Here is a 23,637-nt window from a genome sequence, read left to right as displayed (position 1 = left end):
TAAGATCTGATTTTAATGAGATTAATTAACCGAAGACGAAGGTTTTGAAACCAAAGGCGTACGGTGTACGCACTTGTCGAAAGGTCCTTCGGTTGCTGGATATTTACCACCAATGATGAGTGTTCACACAGTGGCGTTGTCATAGGGATTACAGTAACAGGTTTGCCGCATATGCTGGTTGAGCTGATATCAGTAATATATATATGATAAACGTACCTATAGTGTCATAACTTGTAATATATTGAATCAAATGGACCTTACAAACGACAAGGAACTGTATTTCAGCTATATTACCTCGTGTCAACTTGATATGCGAGTAAACCCCGAAGTGATGCGGGTCTCAGTTGTTCAACGCCGCACTATGCAATATTCCCAGCTAAATGGCAGCGTCTGTACCAGACAATCCATTTATTGACATGTGCAACGATCAACGCAATTGGGATACGATGACATGCATCAACCAGGTCGCTGAGCCTGACCACCCGATGTGGACGAGTTTGGTTTAACGTCGTTTTGAACAATATTTCAGTAACATGACGGCGTGTCAGCTTAATGTGGGAGGAAAGTCCAAGTAACACCCATGAGCACGAGTACGGTGCTGACATACATAGAAACAAACAGTGCGAATAAGGGATTCGAACCCGCGGTCATAGTGTCCATAGTGTCAGAAACCTAAGGAAGACAACTCTGCACGGCGAATTGCCACTTTTTGCACGATATGATATAATGGGAAGATTCAACAACAACCACAAAACTGGAAACGTACTTAAATTACTTTATTATTACAATACAAAGGTGGAAGAACGGGTAGACGTGTATGGCGAGATGCCAAGACAGACAGCCGCAGACAGCAGAGATAGTAGTATCGATACAAGAGCCCACACCCATGATAGAACGGAGAAAAGCAAACGTACGGGTTACGGAGACTGTCGAACGATCACTCCTACATAATATGTACAATCACATTCCAAACAAAACGCATCCAGATGTTTACAAACTAATGTTTTGTCATGGTTCCAAATAGTTAATTCAGTAAAAATAAGATACAATTTGTCCTGTTTTGTTTGAAATGTATAAATTGGTTACACCACAAGCAGAGACATACAGACATCATAGCAAGTAACAAAATTAAAACGAGACCCCAAAAATATGTCAGGAAATTCCGAAAAATGAGGGGAAATCCTTGAGTCCCAGATATGCTCTTGTGTATGGGTAAACAGACGGCGCTGTTCGTACACTGGACATAAAGCAAAAAGAAATTACAAAGAAAAACTAGAGTGTCACAAAAATGGTTGATACATTCACATGTGCAGAGCTTTACAAAAGAACCTGGCGTTTTGGACAATCGATCTAATGTCTATACGCACACAAAAAGTGGGTTTCATCTGCTGAAGTCAGACCTGCATATGTGACTTTCGGTCAACTCACTTGCAAACGACACACACAAGTAGCTAGAGGCCAATAACATAACTGTTTACACAGTAATAACTAGAACCAAAGGGATGATTAAGTTCGATGGTGAACACAGAAATTAAAGCTAACTGTCTTATTGCTTACGAAAGTGTTTAATGTGACCGACCACCACCGTTACGGAGCAGGTGTATTTGCACTGGATACAAATCCATCGAAACAGCGAATTCCTGTTTTCACTGTGGACAGGTGATATTCGAGAGATATCCCTATACTCTTGAAGTTTCGATAAAAAAGCTGTGAACACTAGGCTGTAGAATGAGTAATGCATCTACCCTTGGGCCCTCGTAAATGAGGGGTGCACTTTTCTGACTGACACACCTCCAACAGTAAAGCTTAAAATGCTAAGTCGCGACGCAAACAGTACACATAAAACTGGATATAATTGCTATGGACAAAACTTGGCCGAAGTAAGACCGAATTCCCTTCCTTACGTGTTCCACTGCCTGTCTCTATGTCAAAAGGTTGACTGTCGGTTTACAATATATGTATCAGAGAAAGACGTCCCTACATCCAAAAGCTAAAACATAAAATTTCCAAAGTTGCACAAATTATGTAAGACTTTCCTGTCAACAAATAAATTCCTTTAAAAGTATTTGGAGTAATTTCAAACTATTCTGTAAACATAAACGATGCATGTCTAACGTGCGATTTGGTCGAAAACAGCATGACAGCAGTCATAAAGGCCTACACTGTCCTGTACAGCCAGTTGTTTCAAAACCCAGTGCATAGAGATTGCATGGGGTCGAAGTGCGTAGTTTCTTTACAACCAACACTAAAACGCACCATACAAACAAGTACGAAGTTTTCCTCAATACGACTTTTCATATTTACAATGAACGTGTGTACTTCCGGGTAACGCCCACTTTGAAATCATAGTCATTCAATATGCAGGCTTACCTTTCCTCTTCGCTAGTACTACAGACCCAGAACGCGCGTTACCACCACACCTTGTTGTATACTTGATCATCATGCAATAATACATTTCCAATCATAATCCGAGTATACTTTTGGGTAATACCAGTTCTCTCTATACATACATGAAAGTTTATAGTGTACCATGCCTAAGTGGAATGATTTCCCAAGATTGAAAAGTACATGCTGTAGGGGGACTAGTTTCATGTCCTCAAGTAACAAATCTACAACTTGAGATATCATAATAAAGGGGCACATTAGCAAAATATATTGGGTGTTTAAGGCGTCTAGCTTATCGGCAGAGTTGCAGGCAAAGATTGACCATGGTTTCTGGTGCTGGAGGCGATCTACATGTCTATGACGTCAGTGATCACGTGTGGGGTGGAACGATGAGTACGTTATTAAGATAACCATTTGGATCGTCATTAACAGATCATAAATACACGACGACCAATGAAGCACCAAGAATGTAGAAATGGCAAAGAATTGTGTCCAGTAAACAAAGTAGTCCCTTTCACAACAATATACATCCGCCCTTCTTCTTCTTCCGAACCTGCAAGGCAGCTCTGGTGGCTGTTTCGAAGACTTCCCTCACTCCCTCCTTGGTTTTGGCAGAGCACTCGAGGTAAGCGTAAGCACTGATCTTCTCAGCCTGTGCACGCCCCTCCTCCGGTCTCACCGGCTCCTGCTTCATCTTCATCAGCTCTCGTTTGGTGTTTTCGTCGTTGCGCAGATCTTTCTTGTTCCCGACAAGGATGATGGGGACATTGGGGCAAAAATGGCGGACTTCCGGTGTCCACTTCTCTGGAATATTCTCTAAACTGTCGGGGCTGTCGATGGAAAAACACATAAGGATGACATCTGTATCTGGATACGACAACGGCCTGAGTCTGTCATAGTCCTCCTGTCCAGCTGTATCCCACAGCGCCAGCTCAACCTGAAACACAAAATCATTATCATTAAAAAAAATGAGAAAATTGTTCTACCCTAACTGTTACAAAGAAATCCACAAAATGAGAGCCAAGCACCCTGAATTTAAATTATAGGTTATTATTTGGCAGTGTTTCTTATCTTACCCCATATTAACCCGAGAACCCCATATCAGTCATTGTCATGGGAAAGCCAGTTTGGTAGACGAGCAGACGACGTACTAAGGGACGTAACTCTAATGTCTTACCACCCGGGCTAATATCGATCCCCCATTCAAAATGCATTGACAAACCATATTAGTCCGGCAGGTGGTGCCATACGGGTCTGGTTACTACACCCCCTGTGATATGACCGTCTCCATCGCACATGCAAAATGCCTCATATCATTGATAGCTTTATCTGTATTTTCATTGGTTAAGAGAGGGCCACGTGACCTTCCTAGAAGCACGGTTTTGCCCTGATACTCACCCTGCCATGCCAATATTACTTTGGCAAGAGTGACATACCAACTGAAAACTCACCCATTTGTTTTTAAATACTCATAAATTCAGGCCTCCGTTTCACAGTGACCTAAGCACTTTCGAATAGTATGTATGAGAGTTAAAGTAATCGTTCGCTAAGATTTCTTTGTGGAACCTGGATTACTTTCCAGAGCCCATATTTACAAAGGGATCGTATCGCTACGACTATCGTAAGTTTATGTTCAAGCATTGGAGTTCCGACAGTCGTAGTTTCATAATACAGGACTTAATAGAACATCCATATTCATTTCCGTATGGGTCGCATGGCTATTTGACTGAGGTTTTCAATCACATCTTTTAAAATAATGGTTGTATGCATGAGAAATCGTGTAAATGTAAGCGCCAAAATATGTCATATTGCGAGACATCAGGAGTTCGTTCCACAAAGGTGTCTCGGCGCTAAGATGATAACTCCCATACTTACACGATCGCTTTGTGGAACCGGCCGTTTGGTCACGCTCTTGTCGGAATGTCATATAAAATCGTTTGCGCTGGCATGTACAATTTATGTTCAAGACAACCTTAAATTATAGTCGACTGTTACTATGCACCTATGAAATCCTATAAGGTGATATGTTCCTGTGTAGTCACTTTGTAGAATGGGTCCTATGGGTTCCACATAACGTTCTCATTGCCGCGGTGTGTGGCCTACTAATGTTTGTTGAAACGCGTTGTCTGGTCCATCTTGTACGAATCGTTCATAAGGCTCTCAAGAGCACATTGAAGATTGGAAATGGTGGTATTTGTGTGGGTAGCCCCACTAAGTCCTCCACCTCTGCAGTGGTTCAGACTTGTACATGTTGCTCCTTTACTTTCAATAAATAAAAAATTTAAAAAATCTAAAAATATATAAGTTCATAAAAGGTCTGCAAATGTACCCAATCATTGTAATGACTCTCAGGCAACTTTGTAAAAAAAGAAATGTTCATGGTTACCCTTCGCCTTTTACAGAGTCCAGATATATTTCAGAACACCCAAACAGGTGGGGGATTCTTATGAAAGCCGTTAGCGTCACACTGAAAGAAGCTACACTAAAATATCTCATCACAATAGGTTGTTGTGGGGAAGAGGACCCCAGAAATGGGCTTCACACATTGTACCCATGCCGGGAATCGAACCTGGGTCCTCGGCTAACGAGCAAACGCTTTACCCACAAGGCTATCACACCGCCCCACAATTGGTTGTGAAGTAATTCTCGAAGTGTTTGCAAAACAAATAGAGAACTCAATACATGAGTTCTTGTTTCATACAACAGAAATACAAATTTCTCCATTCACAACAGAAAATTGTTTTCAATTACTTGAATAACCCATTAGTAAAAGTTGAGTTTTTGACAGGTTAAAAATATTATTCAACACTCAACAAGGCCAAAGTTACTTCATACATCTGGCATGTCTGGGACCCAGGAAATATCTGCACAATTGAGAGTGTGTAAAACATGGCATCAGAGTACTTGTGCCATAGATATTCCAGAATAACTCCAACATAGTTGTCAGAGAAATCATGGAACTTTGTTTAACTAATTAATTAAAATCAATTAAATTAATTTATTTATTTTCTGATACTCCAGGATAACACCATGATAGTTATCAGAGAAATCGAGGAACTTTTTGTTTCTTTTGGTTTTAAGGCGAATCATGAGAAATGTAAGGAAACAGGTTTAATTTCTTATTTTGCACCATTTACAAGCTTGCTTCCTGATTACAGCAAAGGGATATAACTTTATTCTTCTCGGATTCTAAAGGTTTGTTCATGCAATCAACTTGACATATATTTCAAGTACAAAGGATATCCATAAAATCAAGCTGATCACCTAAGGTATGTTTTCAAGCACAGATACAGCCCCATCAATGGATGCATACTGTTTGGGTTGACAAGATAATTTACAAGATAAATGCATCCAACTCATTAAAGTTGACACTTGATATACCCATCACCTCACATTATTCTTAAATTTCTGGTATGCAACCATAAGAGGGTGTGCATCCCCTTTCTTTCAAAAAGCCATTCCAGCCATCCATGCAAGAGAAGCCTTAACTGCCTAGTATTTGTACTGCTGGTTATCTGGGATTGCAATGGTTTTGTTCTTTCAATGGCAAAACTGCATCTGACAACTGAGAGACTGCTTATTTAAGCTCCCTCTTGTAATATTCTGGGATGGGAATGTTTTTAAACAATGAAAGTTTGTTTGGAGTCTTGGGGACCACATGATGTATATGTATATTACAATGGCATGTATAACAAAATTTATCCTTGAGGTCAAGAAATCCATGGAAAGTCCTATCTGAATACCCTGCAATTAACTAACATGAATGTACTCTGCTTGCTGAAATGGCATCATGCCTTTGACATCTGGGTCTAGTTCCTGATAGAAAACAAATTGATTGCAAGCCTAAACCAACTTTGTCGCAAATACATGTAGCATAAACATGTCGTTAGATACTGATCAGCGGAATTTTCATTGTTCTCTCAAGGTATTACTTTTCACTATCATGTTCAATGTAGTTCCCCATTATTGTTCACCATACACACTGGGTTACAACTTGCTGTCCCTATACCATATTTATGCTAGACTTCCTTTTTTATTTACACAACACACATTGTTTTTGTAAAAACTTGGGTTTATGGATCTGATATTTATCATGTACAATACCAAAAACAGATATTTTCCCTTTCTGGCAGCCATGGCTAGCAAATCTGTACAAGCAACTTGTAAAATAGTATTTTACAGGACTTGTACCATATTCCAGCTTAAATATCTTGGCTGAAATAAAGCATTAGAAACAGAATTTTTTTCGAGATATTTCCAAACTTGATTAATAATTACATTGGTTAGAAGTAACACTTTCCAATTTGTAACAATTCAAAAACATAACTTTTCTTTCATTCTTCAAGTAAAGATGGTACAAGTTCTTGGCAAGGCAGTGTTAATATTCTATTAGACACATAAAACCTACTTGAAATATACCATAGACATGTGTTGATCCCAAGGTCTTGTATCTGTTGCTCACATTAAGGTTTGAAAGATCACATAAGAAACATCAAATTTGCACATATTGCATTAAGTACAGAGCTTCATATAAGCTGCATGTTTGCATAAAATACACAAAATATATCATAACCCAATTACTTTGGAGTTGTTTGCTTATGAAAATTCAAGAACTATTTATTTTAATCCAGTTGTATTACACTTAATTCCTCAGTGTGTCCCTTTCAGCTCGTGTACCTGAAATCTACACTTATGGATCAAATGCAGGCATCACCTATCCCTTAACTCTACTATAGTGAATAATGTACAAAAGGGCTTTGGCTCGCATGTTGTAACAGTCCTTGTGAGCTCATGTGACATGTGATAGTTGAGGCAGCAAATGAAGAGAAGAAATGAAGTTATCTGAAACAGCATTTTAAGAAAAATATTTAAAAAATTTATGTCTCTCATTCATTTAAAAATACCCTGGCCCCAAAGGAATAAAAATGTACCGAAATAGCCAAAGAAAACTATCAAAAACCCAAAGTGCATAATGACGAGTAAATACTCAATTGATGAATTATCTGGAGCCTTTAAGTGACCTCAAAAGCAAAGTGGTCAAAGTAACATGATTATGAAGTCATAATGCCATGTTTAGATGAACATTATTTATATATACCATCTGCCATTGTTCATGCCACAAATCAATAACTTCATGTCATCCCTACATTAGGTGGACAGTGAAGTTACTTAGGGTGGTTTAAATGTCATGCATTATTCTAAAGGGTAATTCATACAATAACTAGTTGAAACCTGTGAAGTGTGTTCCTCGTGCTGAATGCCAAAAGCTCATTAGTTATTCACAAAATATTCAAATTATGAATAATAATCTGAATAATCAGGTGACTGATTTTGGAGACCTTATGGAAAACTGTAAATTTGATACTTGGCATTAATTACTGTCACTTTTAAGCTTTTGATTTTTTCTTTCAACAATGCTTAATTTTGAAGCTACAGCTTCAAGACTTTCCCACAACTGTGCACAAAATTCAACAATCAGTTGAATTGGAACAATTTATTGGATTGAAGGTCGACCCAACAAGCTGACCACAAGAGATACACATGGAGAACTCACGGAAGTATGTGATCTCTAAATTACTGAATACTCGAGACACGCTTCAAATATGATTGCAAGAGCAAAGCAGAACAGATTTTATATTTCAGTATCTCAAAAACTAGTCATCGATACCCAAAATGGATGAATTGAAGGAATTTTTGTACTATTTGGGATTTTTCTATTCTTAATATTGAAAATTCTGATCCAAGGGTGTAGCCAAATCGTTTTAGAAAGCTGACATCTGATAAGCTGAAGTCAAATTGCATCAAGATAGGGTTATAAAATTTTGCCGATGGTTTACCTTCTGCAACCTGGGCACCGTTCCACAAAGCGATCTTAGCGTTATGACTATCGTAAGCCAGTGTTAAAGTACAGGACTTACGATCACCTCAGCGCTAAGATGGCTTTGTGGAACAGGTCCCAGATTTTCATCATAAAGGAGTAAATGATTTGGATTTGATTTAGATTGACTCCTACACATTTCACGGTAGCGCTCCAGCAAAATTTTTCTTTGTGAAAACATTTGTTGTTATACCCTTTTAGTTCACCAACACTTCGTTACAACCTGATGTGCTATAGGTCATAGTTTACATCTCCTGACAAGCTAGGCTAGATATACACACTGAAGTAATCCTGTATCATGTGTATGGTAGTCAAAAACAAAAAGAAAAGTCAATAATCTCCAATCAAGTAATGTATTTATTATAGACAAAAAATGTTAAGGTTATAAGATTAGTTGTAAAATGGCACTCATTTCATTTTGTCTTCAATATGTCTAATTTCTGTGAGATTTCAAGCCGAAAGGCTAGCCTGCTTCACTGCAGGAACAGTACTCTCTACCACCAAGAACAACGCTGAGGAAACCCAGCCATGATCAGAGAGGATGCATCTACCTACTGGTTATGAATTGCATAAATGCATGAATGAATTAACTCCCAAGACAATATGAAAAGGATTTATTCACAGTCATGATCTAGATAATAAAGTAGTATTAAACATAGCTTATAGACAAAAGACATACACAACTACATGTACAGAGAACCAGGCAAAATGATGAGCTAGCAAGAATATGAGAATACAAGATTAGGCGATTCATGACCAATACACAGTTTATCTGAATTTTCTTGCACCTTGCAGTAAGTTGCACATTAGGACATATAGCTGATAACAACCTTGGCATTTGCCACTATTCTCACACCAACTGCCTGCCTCTTGAGACCAAATTCAAAGTACAGTTCATGAACTGTTTTCTGTTTGTCAGCCGTTGAAGACAAGATTACTCCAGTAAGCATCATATGTACTACAAGGCAAATAAATGTGGAAAAATACTTTGTTAAAATACTACCTCAGTTTCTAAGGCCGAGTAATTGTGATCATATCCAGTGGACAGTGGGGTGAGAACACGGAACATACAACCGTTTACATACTTCCCTTGATGAATCATATACACCATCAGTCTGTAATTAGAAACACAAACTCATGCACTTGCGTTTGCTTTTTTGATTCACACATTCTGGAGGCAGGGAGGGGGACGAGGTGGGGGAATGAAAGGTAAATGGAATTTAAATGCAGCCACAGGCAAAGTAAAGAGACTGACAGCAAATGCATCCATACATCACTGGGCCTTGACAAGTACCATAATACTCGCTCTCCAAGTCAGTGTGTTGATAGGCAGATCCATACTCATCAAGCAAATAAGGGAAGAGATCCCTAAAGATAATCTCTATCAGTCCTGCTGGGAAGCTGGTGACATTCAATACAATGATCATGTACACCTGAACAACCAACACTGGCACAGTAGCTTGCGGCAGCTGTCAGCCCTGGGACATGGCAAGGCTGAGCCTATGCTGCCGGGAAATTAAACCTCCTGTCTTAGCAGTGAAGAAATCGGCTGAGCGGTTGTGAAATATTACATAGGACTGTCACTTTGCCATCTGCCTCCAGCTCACATGGACAGTTGTGTAAGGTTGGCCACTGAATATCCGCTGAGCCTGGCTCTACACTGGAAAGAAAGAATTACGCATACATGTGAGATGTCCAGCTAATGTTGGTTCCTCCTCCCTGGCAGACGTGCCTTTCCCATGCAGGTTGTTGCAGTTCCAGAGGTCTAAAGCAAGGTGCACTTGCCCTTCCTCTTCTTCTTTACTTGCAAGGCAGCTCTTGTGGCTGTTTCAAAGACTTCCCTAACCCCTTCCTTGGTCTTGGCGGAGCACTCAAGGTAGGCAAAAGCACCTATCTTCTCTGCCATTGCACGGCCTTCTTCTGTTTTAACTGGTTCTTGTTTCATCTTGGACAGTTCTCTCCTAGTGTTATCATCATTCCTGAGATCCTTTTTGTTGCCTACTAATATGATAGGTACATTAGGACAGAAATGCTTCACTTCTGGCGTCCACTTCTCTGGAATATTCTCTAAACTGTCGGGGCTGTCGATGGAAAAACACATAAGGATGACATCTGTATCTGGATAAGACAAAGGCCTGAGTCTGTCATAGTCCTCCTGTCCAGCTGTATCCCACAACGCCAGCTCAACCTGAAACACAAAATGATTATCATTGAAAAATGAGAAAATAGTCTTACACTTGCAAGTAAATACAGTGATGATGAAGAAGAGTCTTGTTTAATACTAGCAGATTCTAGATGACTGACAATATTAAATAAACATTAATGTAGAACTGACATTTCAATTACTTGTATGATTTATCCTCTATGCTTACTGAATTTATGTGTGTGAATACAGTAACAGTCTTATAGAAAGTTGTGAAACAGATTTCAATTAAGGAACAATAACAGATACAGATTTTTTCCATGCCGTGCATTTCGGTAGAAACTGATGCAGTTATAAGATACAGAACTAGGCCTCTGCCCTTGAGAGATTCAAACATAAGGAAGGGCATAGCAGATTTGCTACAAGAAGAAATCCCATACATGACATACATCTCTTGTTAGTATCATTGTTTGGATATTTCACCAAAATGTTTAGCAGACAGATACAAACCATCTCCAGTTACTGCCTTTTCAATAATGAATGACAAAATCACAAGAAAATCTAACACTTTAACAGAAGAAGCAAACTGACAAAATGGCTTTCAAAGTTCCTCTTTGCGAGCAAAAGCGCATTTTATGCTTACGGTTTCATTTTGGGAGCTGTCAAAACATTGTGTAAGATGTTCATATATGGCTAACTATAAAGGCCCAAGTATTTCTCCCAGGGGAGAAACATTTTAGCCTAGCCCATGCCCACCAAGTGGAGGGGGGACTGAAATATGAGCCTGATAGAGATTTCTGCTTTGGCCATGTGGCTGTGTAGGCATTTGCCGTATGTCATTGAATGGCACTTTTAAACTGAGGAGTAAAGAAATGATAAAAATCCAAAAGGAAATTTTCTTAATAATTACTTAAAAAACCCACATTCAAATAATTGTTTACTACAAAATATATACACCACACTCTGGCAATAAACTTGGTGTATGTTTTTTCAACTATCTAGCAAATCTACATTAGAATTTTCCATAGAAATGAACAAAATACAAAATGTGTACTAATCATTAATCATTCAATCTTTCCAAAGGAATGTTCCAATGTTCTACACATTCTCCCACCAATGTCCAACATACTCCTCCCTGTCAGTCTTAGGCCATCTTCCCCAGGTAAGGCAGTTAGCTGACTATAAAAGTCCTGTTTCGTCCCTTGACGAACTATGCTGGAATTCTGGAGTTTCATTTTGGCTGGACTAACGAGTTTATGCATAGTCCAATCAAAATCATGTAACAAACAACATGGATTTCAACATGCAGATTTCAGTTGACTGCAGGATTTGCAAAGCATGTCTACCACAATCTGGGCGTCCAGATATTTGATTCACTTTGCGGGGTATGGCCCGTTATATTACAATATAGATTTTGATTATCAATCAGATCGACTTGAATGGGCACCGCCATTTTGTTGGAAATGCAGTGAGTGAGTGACTTGAGTTTTATAACGCCGCTTTTAACATTATTCCAGTTATATCACGGTGTGTCAGCTTAATGTGGGAGGAAAGCCCGAAGTGATGCAGGTCTAAGACGTTTACCACTTCGGTGAAACCCACGAGCACGGGTATGGTGCTGACAAACCTAGAAACATAATCGTGGCGAACCGGGATTCAAACCCACAATCATAGGTTTCTGGCGTGCCCAAGGGACACAACTCTGCACAACGAATCGCGGCGCCTTAGACGACTGGGCAACCCGGGCCACCCGTGCCCCCTGTTGTAAAAGCAGGTTACATAGAGATGGAATATGATTAGTCAATTGGAGGGACATGGAAGGGACATAACTCGCAATAGGCACTGGTGGCGCTACAATCTAGCCAAGAAATTCCAGCCTAATTTGGCAAGGGTGGAAACTGGAAATTTAGAGTCGGTTAACTCCCTGGCCTCAAGAAGATGGTCTTAGGCATCAATATTCTTGCTTTCTGAATAACACAGAAGGGCATTCTGTCCCCTTGTGCCACCTGTAGTATGCCATCCTTCTGTCTTGTCTCAGAGCTGAACATTCTCTAGCTGTAGATCATGGATCACTTGGATACATACTATGTTAAAGTATTTTCTTAGAATAAACATGTGTTGTGTCTCTTAACAAATATCTGTCTACATTCCCCTCCACGACCCGGCTTTGTTTACAGTCAGTCCTTGGCAACACCTTTATCTCCTTACAACTTTTACAGATGGAACTGTCAAATTTTAGAAGTTATGAATTTCTTGAGCTATTTCAAATTTCTTTTCAAAATATCTATCCATGATTGTTATTTGGAAATTGTATTTATAGGCCGATTTACTCTCAGAAATCCCTGGAGTAAATGGAGTGACAATTGAGCAAACATATGCCTTTGAACTACTAATATTAATATTTTCAGAAGAGCAGTCCAAGTGCTGTACTATTTCAACAGCTTGAAGTCAAGATTGTCACTGCCATCTTTGGGAGAGGTCCACTATTTATAGGGAACATAGGCCTTTAAAGGCACACCATGGTCTAACTTTCCAACATTTGTAGCTAGCTGGTGTTATCAGTTTTATCATGAGGAAGTAGGACCCATGATTATATGTATCAATTGTAGCATTAGAAATAAGCACTTGTCCTGTAGTCCTTGTCAAACTGCATAATAGTTAAGGTATCATAAGGACTAGTAGAAATTTGCCATACATATCTTGATACAGAAAATCCAGCCATAAGACTGAGAAAAGTCCATAGACTCGCCATAAATGTAAAGAAGGAAAACTAACAACTGAGTAAAACCCATCAACATGACACTATTCTGTCTGTATGAGAAAATTATAAGAAACAACAAGTTTACGTACTGTATTATGACAGGCAGCAAGGAAAAGCTGATCACTCTTGATATCATCAGGCCTGTTTCGTATCCGAAAGACGACCAAGAACATCATGAGGAATTAAAAAAATAGTTTGTCCTCGCTTATTGATATCGATGCGAGATCAACAAGGACAATGGATATGGGGTTAAATGTGAATCGATGACAAATAAAGTGCTTCGGGTATCATGTCGTGCAAAGTCCCAGTGAATCGCGATATCACTACTATTTAGGGAGAAATATCTTAATCTCTCTCCAACCCCTATTCCAGCTCCTCAACCCAAACCCATTGCTGGACAGGTCCAGAATTCCAAGAGACAGTGTGATGAAGAAGAGCGGTTGGTTTGTTGTTTTACGCCGCACTCAGCAATATTCAAGCTACATGACAGCGGTCTGTAAATAATCGAATCTGGGCCAGACAATCCAGTGATTGACATCATGAGCATCAGTCCACATAATTGAGATTGATGACATGCTTCAAACAAGTCAGAGAGCCTGACCACCCGATACCATTAGTCGTCTCTTACGACAAGCATAGTTGACTTTTACTGCAAGCATGGGTTGCTGAAGACTTGTTCTACCCTGGATCATCATGGGTCTGAAGAAGAGTAAGTGAGTGGGTTGGGTATAACGCCGCTTTTAAAAGTATTCCAGTTATTCTCAGACGGTAACCAGATCGGTGAAACCAACGAGCACGATATGGTGCTGACAAATTTAGAAACATAATGGGGGCGAACCAGGATTCAAACCCACAATCATATGTTTCCAAGGGATGCAACTCTGCACAGCAAATCACAGCACCATAGACAACTGGGCCACCCATGCGCCCGCTGAAGAAGAGAGCAACCTAAACGTTTTCCAGGAGAGTCAAAGTCAGCCTGCAAGTGGAGAACATCCTGGCAATATTTTGGGCCTATCTAGTAGCTTACACAATATATTTTATAGGATGAAACACTGCCACAACCATGACACCACACCTTGAACATGGCACACACATTTTCCATTTGGGGTAGAGATAAACTGTGTGAAAAGAAGATGACCTGACACCAAAAAAAACAACATATCCTCCAAACCAGAAATAAAACCAGAAAATGAAGTAATATCTGTCATTCAGAAATGCCTTTTGTCAAATATGGCACAGTGACAATAGAATCCTCTTAATGACAAACAGCAAACTGATAGATAAACCATGTAAATCAATCAAAAGGGAGATAAGGCATAGAGCCATGAACTCATACTACAGAAACACTTCCTGTTACAGCTTGGTGAACTACAATATCTCCATAGACACTTTTTAATCTATCAAAAGGTATAACAGACTAATGTACAACGTGAGAAATGTTTACAATCACAATTCAACAATCTTTTCTCATTACCGTACAACTGGAAAATTCAAACAAAATCTAGTGTAAGCAGACAATTTGACATTGGAATAGAGAACTAGTGGTGCAGTCTGCGATTTTAGCCAATAGTCCGAACCCCAAGACAAGTAAAGTTATGTTTTGTCTGGTAACCTCTCCTTATAATGCGACATATAAATAAATAACACTAAATTCTCATGACAAAAATTCTTAGTTCAGGCCTAGCCTCAAATGTTTTCAGTATAGACCAGTATTGTGAACATTCATGTCGAAATTAGAACTCAAAAACGTATTACAATCATTCAAGTGAACAATTAAACATAAAATGAATGTAAAAGACGAAATATCCCGAGACTAACATTACTCCTTACCTTCTACATGTAATTACATAGAGATATTTCCTACTCGATCAAAACCTGCATGTTAACCACAATATGGCAGACACTGAATACCTGATTGTACTCTGAATCAAAATCTGTTTCTTTTATTAACACAAAATGCAACTACTATTGAATCGTAAAGACATCATTCATGGTCATCGAGGGCTAAACTTTGAATAACAATGTTTACCACAATATTGATGTATAGATAAATTGGTAAATTGATACTACAATTTTAGAACATGGGACTACCATGAATAATTGAGTACAAGATATGGATCTTAAGACGATAATACCAGAGGTATGAACAGTATGACTAACATGACCATGAACCATTTTCTCTGAAGCGAATCTGAAACTGATTTTATGTTCTTTTCCCCATAATAGTTGATTTGTCACTTCAATATCATATCAAAAATTTTAGACTATGATAATGGCAAAATCCTAATGGTAGGCACATCTGTGGGAAATAAAAGCCAGCCACTAAATACACTGTAACAAGATATGTAGCTACATCTGTCATGTTAGAAGTTATCCATCAAGGGTATGACACAGGGCACATTCTTAATCCTTTAAATCAATCACAATACCAGCTTCAGAACTCTGGCAATTCATTTTCATAGCATTTTACATGTCCTCACATATTTTAGACTATGTATAACTATCAATTAATGTCCTTTATCAAACCAAAGCCAGTATTTCTCTTCTAGAAGAGTGACCCAGTGCCACCAGTCATTAGACCTTCAACTAACTGGTTTGAATTGTGTGCATTGGATCACAAGTAACCTAATGAAGAAAAGCATTTTGTTCTTTCATATAGACAATCATTTGTAGCCTTCTCAGACACTGCAAGACTTATGGCTTTCGAAATTCCCCTTGCACAATTGTTTCTATGCTTTGACAAGTGTTAATTACAACACTGCCTTTTCCTTAAGCCAAAATAATCTGAGAGTTGATGTGAAAGAGAATGACACCAGTAAACCTTGATCCAAGCCTTCAACAATATGCATTGCAATACAGTCAAAATGGGTCAGGGGACAAAAACCTATGTGGGGCTGTATAAGAGTTCAAACCTTACACATAATGTTAGATAAAGACATCTTCACACACAAGATTTTAGATAAAGGCTGACATTAACCTTGAACTATCCAAGTTAATTTAACCTTTGAACAATACTCTGACATAACAGGGGTGTGGCAACACTATGCCAGAACAGTAGAACAGGGAATTTTGTATATTAGTTTCCTGTGGAAATGATGAATATTCACAATAAATTAAATAGAAAAAATATTGACTGGTATTTTGACAGAATTTTTATCTCCCTGGCCCAAGAGATCATTAACTTACCAGAGTTGTCAAATATAACTATTTGTCAAAAGGCAACTGTACACTCTATCCCAAAACAAAATGGATCCTGAATTGTCTTAGTGGCTGCTTGATGAAAAACAAGTTGATTCTACAAATATGAGGTCGCCCAAAGTAATGAAACCATGATAAAAAAATGTTAACATGTTGGCGAAATCCTGAACTGTTCAGAACGTGTGTAAGGATCATAATCTGGGCAAAACTTGGAATCAAACCCACAGACATCTCATGTGAATTCCATAATTCAAAATGCACCATATTTTGAGAGATTATCAAACCATAATCATTCTGTACAGCCTGAGAGATAAAAAAGGAAGAATATTGACAATAGGAAAAGAATATACTTGCAAAACTACTTCCAACACCATATCTAAAAAGCATGGAACTGCTATTGACTGAAATTCAATACAAAGCATAGGAACTAGTACATGAAATTCATCACATAAATCAGCTTGCATGAAAGTCCTGTAACAGGAACTGTTGTGGTTGCTATCAAAGCAGCCATATCTGATGTTTGCATATTGCTCAATAGAGATGCTTTGTTTTTTTGTTGTTGAACGCCGCACTCAGCAATATTCCAACTATATCATAAGTATATGACGGTGGTCAATAGAGATGTAACAAAAATGGCAAATAAAACACGCTGCTGAAATTATGCATGTTTATGGTAAGAATACTTTGTACAACAACTATAGGCAAAACTGCTTATGTACATGAAGTAGGTTAGCTTTATGTTTCAGAACTAAGACTGACATGGACAAGCCATATAATGAACACAACTTTGCCAAGCACTCCTCAAACTTAGTTCAAGTGGGTCCTTGTAGATGACTCATGAAAACTTTCAAATAAAATAAAATAGGTACCAAAAAAATAAATCAAACTGGACAAGAAACAATACTCACAAACAGTATTCCTTCAGAGACAAACTTCTTTTTTGTCTGACTTTTACAGTGCTACAACTTGGCCTTAGCAATGCAATTTATTGTTTTTGTTGTACGTGGAACAATTGCAGCTCCGAGACTGCTCGGGCAAATGGGTGCCGTTGTACAAAAATGTGTATAAATTGTCACTTGAAACAGCATTTCGAGCAAAATTAATTTGAAAATTATCATTAATCGTCTATTAAAGAAAACAAATACCGTACCCAATGCCAATGTGAATGACAAATGTAAATAAATACTATATGCCTCAGGAAATCAGAAGCCCTGAAATCGTTAGTTTCATTTCAAGCCAGCCAATTCAAAAGCAACCTTTTCTTTGAATGGTGATGTGAACACTATTCCTCAAAATACCTAATAGAATTCATGGATTTTCTCTCCAAAAGCTAACCAAAACCAAACCACATGATAGTAGAAAGTTATTTGTTACACAGCTGTTGTCAAGCCACTAGGCTGAAGTAACACTTTACCGGAAATATCTAGTTCCCCTAATGTTGACCTAACCATAGTTTGAAGTAATTAGGTCAGGGTGGTTTTACATCTCCACACTGCAGGAAAATAAATCGATGAAACTGATCCGTTCTGTGTGATTTTCAATATCCGAAATACAATTGTAAAACTGTGATGTTAGTACCCAAAATATGGAAAGTATCTGTTGGCTTTATCCTGTCAAGAAACCAACCCATTATATGACAATATCGATTAATTTCAACATGTAGTGACATAGCCATATAAACTGACATAATTTTTTTTCAAAGAAGCTAAAATGACTGCTCGTTCCAACATATCCACAAGAAGAAAGCAGAGTAGGGGTGGTTCAAAATGTGAAAAAAAAAGAAATCTGAAGCTAGATTATAGAAATCGTTTTGACAATAGTATCACATTAGCTCAGCAAGCAGATCCTTCAGGTGCAAGATGATCTTGATGTGTCACAGGATCAGTGACGAAATATCAAGCTACAACATGTACAATATTAATATGAAAAAAAAGACAGATCTTGAGCCTTATATACCTGGCAGTAGGGCTGCAACGATACAGGAAGGTCATGATACGATACATATCTCGATATTCTGGTGACGATACAATGTACTTCAGTCTGAATAGTTCAACTTCAGGGGGTTTTTTTTCATAAAAATTAAAATGTCAACATTGTCAGGGGTGATGATGCCCTCTGGGTTCTGACAATGTCTCCTGCTGTTGAGTCTTAACGGAGGAGGAGTCATAGGGGTATAGATGACCAACACAACAGTACTTGCTCTGCCCACCTAACACCATCTACGATGTGCGTTTCAGAGTTTGAAAAAGGACTAAAAAAATAGTAGTTGTTTATGATTCATAGTGTAACAAAATATTTAGCGAGTGTTATGCGCTTTTAAAAACCACATAGTAACCATGGTAACCCTTTTGCGAATTCAGATGAACGAACAGGTATAACAAACTTGGTCAACAAAAATATGAAATTTCATCACATCACCAGACACGATGATTTACCATTAAATTAGTATTTCCTGTTCTCATTGGTTTAATATATGCAAAGATTAAGATTACCATGTGTATTTTCTCATAAACTAAGCCTGAAATAGCAATCAGTTGTACACATTTTTTTCACATCATCTACCGGGGTGATACAGTTAAAAAGTGCCCAATAATACATCTTTATGCAATTTTATGCAATAGTTGGAAGAAATTGTATCTAAACTTATTGTTTAATAGGGAATATATATTGTGTTACTTTATTTGCAGCTTTTTCTATATATATTTCAAATTATACGAACCATAAGCATAGCACTTTTGTCAGGTGATGACTATTGCAGGATATGTTTCCGTACGGAACAATTTATGCGAAAAGATGGTGTTGGCATACAATAGTCAAATTGCCACAAATATGGCTTTTAACGAGTCAAAGTACGGCATTTATAATATATGTGTCCATTCTCTGGCAACTAAAGATTGTTTCAAGGCATCAAAAGCGGTAATTTGACCGCTGTTGCTGTACATAACAGTGAGTTTTGCAATCTACCAATCACTTCACACATGATTGACAAAATTAATGTTAACAATATTGTATGAAATTTTAAATAAAATTAATAAAATATATTACAAACATAAGTCCAGATACATAATGAACATGTTTTATAACCAGATAGTATAATCAGGGGATTGAATAGCGTTCTTCAGTTTGAACTTGTTGCCTGGTATTTCCAGTGTTCCTGCAGTGATCAGTTGATGTTGTTTTTTTTAGATGGGGGGGGGGAACATGATTTCAGTGTAAGATTTGAGCTTATTAAAAATTTAAGTAAGTTTAGGGAGCCATGCATTAGGGCTAGCCTATACTGAAGGGTGCAACAGCGAAAGAACACTGTACTTAGATTTGCATTCCACCTTGTGGTGTATCGATATATATGTGTATCGTATTGTGGGTCAAGTATCGCGATGCATCAGAATTTCGGTGTATCGTTTCACCCCTACATGAAATAAACTGTGGACAGTGACATGATGAATGGGTCATTACATGGTATGGGCCATTGATTGATTCAGCTAAATCATCACTCTAATCAAATTGCTAGTCCAAAAACTGACAAAGCAATTTCTGACACACAAAATATGACATAAACCATATCTTTTCTCTTAAAATAATCATAAAATCTCAGATATTGATAGCTCACAAGTCACGTGAAAAACTCCCCACAGACATTTCAGAATAATGCATTCAGATTGGTCTTCCTTTGTGGCAATGATATTGAACCTACACTTGATGACAAAGAAAATATTTCATTGAGAGCACTTTTTTACACTGACCGGTATCTAATTTCAAACACTGACTTTAATCAATAAACATTGTGAAGTACTGTGCATCGGTTCCTGCTAAATGTGGCACATTGCAATTGTTCAAATAATTAAAACCAATTCAATTGTAGCCATTGTAGAACACTCATAAAATATTTCTATTTCAGATAATTTCTTCTCAATCACTAAGTTTGTTTATATTGTGAAACTAGCAACATCCTAACACCAGACAATGGGCATCAGCCACCTTAATCATGTACTGTGATGTCCTATTTTCAATGATACATTGCTCAAAACCTGTACTGTGCCGGTACCTATTGCAAAGGTTGCTTTATCTACAGACCTAAATCTTTCAGGTGACATCTCTATTTCGTCAGTGCCAAAGCTTTCCTTGTCTGAACAAGGATAACTTATGTGAAAAGTGTGTGCATAGCTATAAAGTGTGAAATAATCTCCTTCCTTGTTAAGCAATTTTATAAATTAAGGGACATCAGTGACTGAACACATAGTTAACCTTTCAAATGCCATCTCCCTTATGTTAGCTTCTTGAAGCACTATAAATATCTAATTTCACCAGGCATTGCAAAATAGTTTCATCATTCATTTAATCTGAGGCAAAATGCAATATCTATGCTATTAGCAATTATTTCTCATACAGACATCGATGTTTTAACTACATATTATGTATGATACTCCTTACATTCTAAAGCACAGCATTCGGTTACACATTACAACTATTATATTCAAGTTTGTTATGTACAGCATTGATGATTCAGAATGTAATCACCAACGTGCTACATGACATGTCAAAATGCGCAAGTGGTGGAATTATTCCACAAGACATTTCCTTCCAAAAGCAAGCATATTATTAGACAAGTCAACAAGGTCATATAATGACAAAGTACAGTACTAACATATGTAAGGTTACCAATCACACCTTGATTGATACAGGCCACTAGCAAGCAGAAGTATAGAAAGCAATGACACAGATGTGTGGGTGTGATTGGATTCATTCAACACCATGACAAGTCCCCTAGAAAACTTTTGTATGATGTTATTTGAATGTAAATCAAATACATGCATCATATCAACCTGAATGTCATGCAAGGTTAGGGAATGAAATGAAACATGAAGCAAAATGCCAAACCATACAACTATTATAAACTATTTTCAGTGTCCATTCTTAACACTAATTGAATCCAACAAATTTGCAAGCAAAAATAAGGAAGAAAGAAGAAAGAAAAAACATGCAAACATGAAAGTAAACTCACCCAAGAACTTAGGACCAGACAGAAGTAAAATCAAAGCTGCCTCATCATAAGACATGAAAGCTGCCAGCGTACTCAAACAAGACATGTCTTTTGTCCAAAAAAAATAAATAAACCAAGCTTTACATGAATTCGGTGATGAAATGAAAGCACCAGCTAAGCATTAACTGGCGTAATCACTGCATTATTTAAAGAGTGACGGACACCCAGCGGGAAATTCACACCAACACAACCCGCTGCAGCAGCACACGACACAGGCAGGGAGACACGGGGAGCACTAGTCCCTCCTCAACACAGTGAGTTTATCGTACATGTTCATATACATATTATGTCCCTTGAAACATATGTTGTTACATTTAAGCATAATCATTCTAGAATGTCTAATATTTCATTGAAGCAAACAAAATCACCAAAAGTTCACAATCGGTTGTGTGCAATTTCATCATATGCATTTAGCTCAATGAATTTATTCATTTCAAGCAATATCAATGTGATCGTAGTATGTTTTCTCAAAGTATAAAATATATATTGATCAGACATCAAAAGATAAAAATGTTTGTTTGTGTGATCATTAATTAATGAAGTCAATGCTTTTTGCATGTCAAAACTGTGCAGGGTCAACAGTGCAGCAAATATAATTTCAACAGAACACACAGTTGAAAAAGCAGGATTCTGCACTAGAATTCTACTGCAATTTAGGGTTTTGTTCAGTTAAAAAGCACACTTAGGCAATGTGACAATTCATTTAACAATGCTATCCTACTCAAAATGAACAGTCAGCACAAACTTACCTGTTTTCCGTCCACTTCAATATCTGCTACATAATTTTCAAAAACAGTTGGCACATAAACTTCAGGGAACTGATCTTTGCTGAAGACGATGAGAAGACATGTTTTACCACAGGCACCATCCCCAACTATTACTAGCTTCTTTCTTATAGCAGCCATGGCTAGTTACTTCCTGAAAAAAAAAAAATCACTATGAGTACAAGGAAACAACATCCCCAATGTCCATGAGTACAAGTAAACAATGATGTTCAGGGAATAATCGAGTATGCACCAGTTGTTCAAATATTACAAATCATCTTGGCACATCTGGTTGTGCAAAAGGTAAGCTGTGAATATTTGACAGTAGTCAGTGGACATGGCAAATTTAAATATCCTGTGAATGTACAATAGGCAAAGAGAATCCTCAGAATTACCTTCCTTCTAAGTTGGGTATCCAGACCCCAGAATCAATACAATGTACGCAGGGGAATAAAATACACTACTATATACCAAAATGTGTTGTGATATTTATAGATGTGCTAAAGTTAGAAAAGGAACGTTTCTAATAAAAGATATGAGTCACTATCGTCCACTGAAACTACAAAATGTTTGTGTCCAATCATATGCTGAACAGAAGGGTGGGGTCCTAATGAGATGACAGTTTGCGACCTTATTGACTTTGCCAGAAGATAAGCTCCAGAGTATACCATATTGGCAATGTAACCACAAATAAATCGAGCAAAAAGCAAGATGTACGTACACACACAGTGTTCAGAAAGACGAAATTGATCTGTAAACTATCTTGATCGTACGACACGAGGAAAGAGGTCGAACGGCTTTGTTTCCGTTGCTCATAGAGTGGATGCATTCGATTCCTTATGCCTAAATCTCACGAATAATACTTAATTTCAACCAAAACCTAAAATTCTTAATGCCAAGGACGAGTTGGGAGTTGTTACGTTCGATGGGAAATAACAAAATACACCAGAAAATGTTTCAGTCTACCGGTCCTCCCTGGCTGATGATGTCATCAACATGGCGATTTGTTCAAACAGTCATGTATCGTTCAATTTGAGCGCCATTTTGTCAGTAGATAAAACGATAAGTACGACTTAACTTGCTCCAATTCGTCAATAATTGCATATAGATCTTCAGTGAAACGCGCAAAACTTACTAGATTCAGCAACGTTCCTGAAAATGAAGATTGAGGTGCTAGGTTAGCCCAATGCAGTATTACCATAAATGGCGTTTGCTCATTATCCGCCGATAGCAAATTTACAAGTCAAATAAATCTAATACGGACACATCGATACAATACACAACCTATCTAGAGATAAGAAAACACATGCAAGTCTAAATACCTGAGGAAAATCCCCGTTTTGGAGGTTATTTTGATGTGATATTGTCGTTTTTCCGATCGTGATACATCAACGGTCAACCACACCTCAATTGACGCTAGAGGGGGATAGTGCAATTGCTTCTGGAATTTGTTGTGACGTAGTT

General features: G+C 37.9%; 1 protein-coding gene across 1 annotated transcript; it reads right to left on the bottom strand.

Moving 5' to 3' along the window:
• Nucleotides 1–755: 755 nt before the first annotated feature.
• Nucleotides 756–23,620, bottom strand: LOC124134563 (ras-like GTP-binding protein RHO). The gene is made up of 5 exons (XM_046499465.2): nucleotides 23,496–23,620; nucleotides 23,309–23,325; nucleotides 22,159–22,327; nucleotides 10,068–10,451; nucleotides 756–3,322 (listed from the first exon to the last, which is right to left on the bottom strand). The coding sequence occupies exons 3-5, from the start codon at nucleotides 22,312–22,314 to the stop codon at nucleotides 2,900–2,902; spliced, it is 963 nt and encodes a 320-aa protein (XP_046355421.1). The 5' UTR covers nucleotides 22,315–22,327; nucleotides 23,309–23,325; nucleotides 23,496–23,620; the 3' UTR covers nucleotides 756–2,899.
• Between the last annotated feature and the right edge of the window lie 17 nt (nucleotides 23,621–23,637).

Source organism: Haliotis rufescens, unplaced genomic scaffold (genome assembly GCF_023055435.1).
Source record: "Haliotis rufescens isolate VD_foot unplaced genomic scaffold, xgHalRufe1.0.p SCAF_16, whole genome shotgun sequence".
NCBI lineage: Eukaryota > Metazoa > Mollusca > Gastropoda > Lepetellida > Haliotidae > Haliotis > Haliotis rufescens.
Note: the sequence above shows the minus strand (reverse complement) of the source record. Positions and strands in the feature narration are given on the sequence as shown.

Coding starts and splice junctions, on each gene's coding strand:
- LOC124134563 (XM_046499465.2), bottom strand. CDS start 22,314: ATGGCTGCTATAAGAAAGAAGCTAGTAATAGTTGGGGATGGTGCCTGT. Junction 10,452..22,158: donor TTGAAGTGGACGGAAAACAG/GTAAGTTTGTGC, acceptor TTTGTGTTTCAG/GTTGAGCTGGCGTTGTGGGA. Junction 3,323..10,067: donor CCACAAGAGCTGCCTTGCAA/GTAAAGAAGAAG, acceptor TTTGTGTTTCAG/GTTGAGCTGGCGCTGTGGGA.